Raw genomic sequence first — 6585 nt, forward strand, 5'->3', positions numbered from 1 at the left:
TGGGCCGTACACACTACCCTCTGTAGTGACTTGTGGTCGGAGACCGAGCAGTTGCAATACCAAGCAGTGATGCAACCAGTCAGGATGCTCTCGATAGTGCAGCTGTAGAACTTTTTGAGGATCTGAGGACCCAAATGCCAAATTTTTCAGTCTCCTGAGGGGGAATAGGTTTTGTCGTTCCCTCTCCACGACAGTCTTGGTGTGCTTGGACCATGATAGTTTGTTGTTGATGTGGACACCAAGGATCTTGAAGCTCTCAACCTGCTCCACTACAGCACTGTCGATGAGAATGGGGGCGTGCTCGGTCCTCCTTTTCCTGTAGTCCACAATCATCTCCTTTGTCTTGATCACATTGAGGGAGAGGTTGTTGTCCCGGCACCACATGGCCTGGTCTCTGACCTCCTCCCTATAGGCTGTCTCATCGTTGTCAGTGATCAGGCTTACCCCTATTGTGTCATCGGCAACTTAATGATGGTGTTGGAGTCGTGCATGGCCATGCAGTCATGAGTGAACAGGGAGTACAGGAGGGGACTGAGCACGCACCCCTGAGGGGCCCCCTTGTTGAGGATCAGTGTGGCGGATGTGTTGTTACCTACCCTTACCACCTGGGGGCAGCCCGTCAGGAAGTCCAGGGTTTAGTATGATATGTTACGTTTCGTATGGTATGTATTAATTTGTGGATGTCCTTCAACCATTTCGTATGATATGTTACGAATTACAATTTGTATTATAAGTTACTCATTTGCAAAACGTACAATATGTTACGAATTTGCAAAACTTATGATATGTTACGAATTCTAGTTATGTGGCTAGTGGCTCGGCTAGGGGTTAGGGTTAGGGATTAGGGTTAAGTATAGGAGTTAGGTTAAAGAGTTAGCTTTAGGGAAAGGGTTAGCTAAAAGGGTTAAGGTTAGGGTTAGGCTTAGGGGAAGGGTTAGCTAACACGATAAGTAGTTGCAAAGTAGCTAAAAAGTAGTAAGTAGTTGAAAAGTTGCCAAAATGCTAAAGCAGTCCATGATGAGATTTGAACTCACAACCTTTGGGTTGCTAGACATTCGCATTATATGCTCACCCCCCCTACTGTTGTTTTTTGCCTTATGTAACCACGCTAAACGTAATATATCATACTCATTTGAGTGTCTCTACTTTATGCTTACTATGTTACGTCTGGTCTATGAGACCAGGCTGGGGTATAGGAAGCAAGGGATAGAAGAGTGGTGGTTTTAATCAGGTTTGCATTGTGAAAGTAATTGGTGGTATGGAACAGAGTGGAGATGACCGCTGTCTCATGCGCTGAACTGTCAGTTTATTTGATTTTTGGAGCCTTTCATTTTGGGACTACCATATTCTAGTTCCGGAGGGTTCTTTCCTGGATTTGGAGTTAGCAGAAATGAGAAATATACAAGGGGGTTTGTCATCTGACTGAAAGAGCTCAACAAGACGGCGTTCTCAGTTGGTGGGAAATCTTTTTGTGAGTGGACTCTATCCTGGTGTAGTACATTGTCCTGGTTAAGGTTGTTGACATCCTTTTCGGAAGGTGGAAGCAAATTTCTGCTTTAACCTAAATAGACGTTACAACTTGAATTTGAGCTTGTCCAAACTGAGGTTTGGAGATTTATTAAAGGAAGCAAGACACCTCTTTGTTGCTCTACAGCAAAGCCCGTTACAACATTATAAACCTCTGTCTACAGCCTTTTTGGACTTTCTGGTTTTGGACTTTGTTTGGGAACCACCACCATGCCTGTAATTGTACTGGAGGCCAGTGACCTGACCAGCCCTCTGTCGCTGGTGCGTATGTGGGCTCTCCTGTCCGGTTGCCTTACCTTCAGCCTGGTAGCCTCCCTGGTTCCCTCGGAGCTGACCTCTGACACCCACCAGCCCTCCTTCAGGATCCTCTGCATGTTCACCTGGTGCCTCTTCTTCGTCCTCACTCTCCTAATCCACGTGGTCAACATCATCCAGTTCCACAGCCTGGTCCCCATCTCCTGGAAGAACCTGACAGTGACCGTGGCGGCTCTCGCCACCCTCATGACCCTCAGCGCCACAGTCACCTTCCCCTGGGTGGTTATGTGTCATGAAGGTGCCTGGCCCCGTCCTATCGCCGCCTCATTGGCGTCGTGTCTCACCTTCCTGGCCTATGCAACCGAGGCCTACCTCATCCGCAACCAGACCCAGGACCAGAAGGGCTACATGGCCAGCGTGCCCGGTCTGCTCAAGGTGCTCCAGCTCTGGGGGGGATGTGAGATGATCGTCCTGGTGGTGGAGCAGGTCCGTGGAGCTTTGGTAAAAGTAGGGTTGGCAGCTGTGGGTTGGCAGCTATGGGTGTCTGGGGCGTGGTATGCCCTCTGTCTCCTAATGTCCCTGGGTACAGTGATAGTGGTTCTAGGGGACTGTGCTGGGCGATGCCCCCTGCCCTTTGACCGCCTGCTGGCCGGCTTCAGTCTGACAGGGGTGCTTCTCTATGTGGTCGCCACCATACTGTGTTTTACCAGAGTCCTGGAGCTACAGAAACGCGACCAAGACCTCACAGACATGAAAACTGGGCCCACCCTTGTCGTCATGGAAGCGGTGATGGCCAGCATTACTCTGCTAGCTTACACAGTGGACCTGGCCTTCTCTATCAAACTGCTGCGGGATAGGAGTCATGCCTGAAGAAGACACACCTGGATAGTTGACCTTCAGAACACATAGCATGCACATTATGGATATTAACATAGTCATAGTGTATTATAGGAGAAGGGGACACATTGCCAAAGTCCATGAAATATTAACTTCTGTTGATGTCAATTTTATATTGATTCTAATCAGGGGTACTGGAGCCTTGAAAAATGAAAAACAAATGTCATAGATATTTTCATGTACGTTATCATGTGCACAGTGTTGGGAAGTAGTTCCAGGACATGTAATTCCACTAGTAATTCAACTACATTTTTCGGTAGCTTGGTGGTAGTTTAACTTAGTTCCACCAATTAGGTGCCTTTTGAGATTGTTTAACTTGGTGAAAAAAACCTGTTTGATTTCAACTAATTTTAACATTCTGTCATAAAGAGCACATGTTCAACTTAATAAAAAACAAGTTTTCCTATCTGAAAAGGTTAAATAAATAAGAATGATTATAGTAAGTGCCTATTAAGTACCAAATGAAGTAACAGGGTTGACAGTAACAGGGTTGACAGTAACAGGGTTGACAGTAACAGGGTTAACGATTTCATCTGAAATCAGCCATGCATCCCCTTGTGACAGGTGGAATAGAAGCTTGTTGTGTGCAACAAGTAGGGGCAATTGAACGCAAGCTTCACTCAAAAAATGTAAGTGTTAAAACATTTCTAGCCTATCTATGAGTAACTGGGTTGACATGTTATGCTCCACCCACTCAGTTTTCCACCACAAAAAAACTGAAAATAGCTAAAAAAAAGAGTATAACCAGCCTACGTTTACAGAGGATTGAATAGGTTACTTTCTAAATGTAATCCGTTAGTTACTAGTTACCTGTTCAAAATTCTAATCAGTAACGTAATTTTGGATTACCTTAACTCAGTAACATAATTTGATTACTTTCCATTACTTTTGGATTACTTTCCCCTTAAGAGGCATTAGAAGAAGACAAAAATGAATCCATCAAATGTATTTTGTGTGTTATCATAGTGGTCTCTGACTTGGGTCAGACTCAGGTGGAACGAAGTTATGCTGTATTTGATACCAAGTGGGAAGTGCGTATTTACCACATATGACTGGTAAAACCCCACTTTAACGACCCTCCAACTGGTCATTACTAGTTTGAAACTCGTCTATCATCCTGAGCTCCCACTTCTTTCACATGCTGACGTCCCCTACTAAAAACATTACCTTGATAGCAGCATTTTCTGCAGTTAAATGTAACAAAACATTATTTATAAAAAGCAATCTATTGATATGGTTTTGAACACTATAATTACTTTACAAGCATGATAGCTGTACTTTTAGTGTATTAGTATACGCAGCTTGCTGGCCTTTAGCCAATCAGCGTTGCGCAACGAGTTCAAAGTACATGAATGCATCCAACTGGTATTTACGACTTCACAACTGGATATCTTAAGGTGAATGCACCAATTTGTAAGTCGCTCTGGATAAGAGCGTCTGCTAAATGACTTAAATGTAAATGTAATGTAAATGGTTAATTCATACCTCCCACCTGGTTAGAAAAGCAGCATTAAACTTGCCCCTTTTTTCAATGCTGAATTGAATGTCATTGAAAAAACAGAAAAGTGTCATAATGTATTTTTTTTCTGTAAACACCCTTTCTAAATTTAAAAGTAATCCAAAAATGTATAATCTAATCTTCCAAAAGTATCTGTAATCCGATTACAATGATTTTGCTGGCAGCATAACCGATTACGGTTAAACATTTTTTTTATCAGATTACATGTTACTAGCCAACCCTGCTTTAACACTATTATTTGACTATTAGATGTTCAATGCTCCCTTAGTAAAAAAAATATTTCAGCAGGAATTGTTTGACCATATTAAAACAAAAGTTCAGTTCATGTAACAGGGTTGACCTTAAAATGAGCCACATATTCCTTAAAACGAATCACTAATAACATGAAATAAATAATCATCTTTAGAAATGACTGTCAATGCAACAAAATAACTAAGGCTTTACAATGATGGTGAATAAATACTTGGATATATTTTGGGGTTAAGTGGGTTACAATCTTCCTGGAAGTCACAGTGGGTGCATGGAGTGTTGTTTGAAAATACTGGATTTCGGCACTTTAGCAAATCTTAATTCAAATAAAAAAAATCGGATTGATTGAATTCTCCATGTGGTCTATATTAAAGGGCACTTCATTGAAAATACGTGTTTTTTAAAATGTAATATTGGTGCACAATTTCTTCTTAAAATATCAAAAGGGACTCATTTCGTGGAACAATCTAACTACATTAAAAAATATATATAGCAAAAAAAATTATAATAATAACTCAATGTTAGGATGGTGTTCCTAATGTTTGGAAAACTCAGTGTATATTTGCATACTCAGTGTATATTTGTATACTCAGTGTATATTTGTATACTCGGTGTAGCTTTACTCTAGCTCTTCTTCCAGTGTGAAGTAATTGGTAACTAGGTAAACTATTTTTATATTCTTAGATTTGTAAAATGAAGTTGAAATAATCAATAATTTTCATCTATTGAAACGGACATAATACAAATACATTTGACTGATCTTGAGATGTACACATATACATAAGAAGACTACAGTTGAAGAGTAAAGTAATATTTCACTAACAGTTAGTGGGGCTTGACGGACTTGAGAGGCAGTGAGGACTTATTAAGGGAATAAATAAAAACAAGACAAACATTACATTTATTCTGTGTCACAACTCATTACCATAACCTGGCCGGGGGAGTTGGTAGGCAGACAAACGTCATCACACTGCAGATTTCAGATACTGTGCCAACTGCCATGTTTCTTTCTGGGTAGAATTCTCTTTCAGCTTGTCTGCATGCAAGGGGCTTAGTGATTTAATTTAGAATACTTCGAGTTTGTAACTTCTCTTGCTTGTGGTTCTGTATTTGAGAGATGAAAGATACAGAGTTAGGAAGGGAGTGATTGAATTGATTAAAGACATCTTGAACAAGCAAGGTATGGTGCAGAGTGGTTTCTCAAGTCTCTTTGTTTATTTTTGGTATTGCCTAGTATTCTATAAGAGTTCGAATAGAGTCTGTGACTAATCTAAACATAGTCTAAATGTAATTTCTATAGAGTAAAAATGTTCATTAAATGTAATGTAGCTAGATTCCTGAGATTATTTTCTGTGGTGGATACAAACATGTCCCAAATGTATTGGGAGAGTAGAAACAGTTATAAATCATTAACACTAGATGGCGATGCTTTCATTACCATACAAGCCTTTATTCCAATCAGTGAAGTCCATTTAAATTGCACTTTTCTCAACCAAGGACAATCTCAAGCTGTTTGAAAGTCATAAAATGGGCATAGCTTTCAGGAGGTCGTAAAAAAATCCAACTGTGATTTAAATTACATTATGATCTTGATTATATTCAATACCGCATCAATGTCATGGTCATCAACGGGTTAAAAAAAATCTAAGATAGAATCCCTTTATATTATATGAGAACAAGCAATTCCCACAAAAGTTATGTTTATTTTTCCAATGGATTCAATGACACAAATAATAATCTACTCTTTGAAATCAAGAGACGGACTGAAGCATCATTTCAAGTGAATGCTGTGCATTTGGTGTGCATGTTAGTGTATTTGATGGCTAGATAGTCAAGAACAATTATTTCTTATTTTTGGTAGTATTATGAGACAATCCACAGCAGAAAGATCTAGAGACCAAAGTTACAAAGTGTATCTGTGTGCTCTAACTGTGCTCCATTTATAACCTACAAAGGCCTATGTCATTTTCATTTAACATTTTTCCTAACCTTTTTATCTGTGACATGTATTTCAAGTCCATTTTGTAGTCCTAAAATAAAAATATTGGGAAACAATCCCAAAATGTCTGTATAATCAATCCCCGAACGGGTTCGGGTTGATGATCCTTCTTATCGACTTTGATTACTCTAGCCTTGGG

The 6585-nt window shown here is 40.2% G+C and overlaps 1 protein-coding gene across 1 annotated transcript; it reads left to right on the forward strand.

The window, feature by feature from the left end:
• Nucleotides 1-1194: 1194 nt before the first annotated feature.
• Nucleotides 1195-3093, forward strand: LOC115208623 (myeloid-associated differentiation marker-like). Its single transcript, XM_029776826.1, has one exon. It carries the CDS (start codon nucleotides 1738-1740, stop codon nucleotides 2650-2652), a length of 915 nt encoding a protein of 304 aa, XP_029632686.1. The 5' UTR covers nucleotides 1195-1737; the 3' UTR covers nucleotides 2653-3093.
• The last annotated feature ends 3492 nt before the right edge of the window (nucleotides 3094-6585 follow it).

The sequence above is a fragment of the Salmo trutta genome, chromosome 14 (genome assembly GCF_901001165.1).
Source record: "Salmo trutta chromosome 14, fSalTru1.1, whole genome shotgun sequence".
Taxonomy (NCBI): domain Eukaryota; kingdom Metazoa; phylum Chordata; class Actinopteri; order Salmoniformes; family Salmonidae; genus Salmo; species Salmo trutta.

What these genes read in the sequence shown, in the direction of transcription:
- LOC115208623 (XM_029776826.1), top strand. Translation starts at nt 1,738, where the DNA reads ATGCCTGTAATTGTACTGGAGGCCAGTGACCTGACCAGCCCTCTGTCG.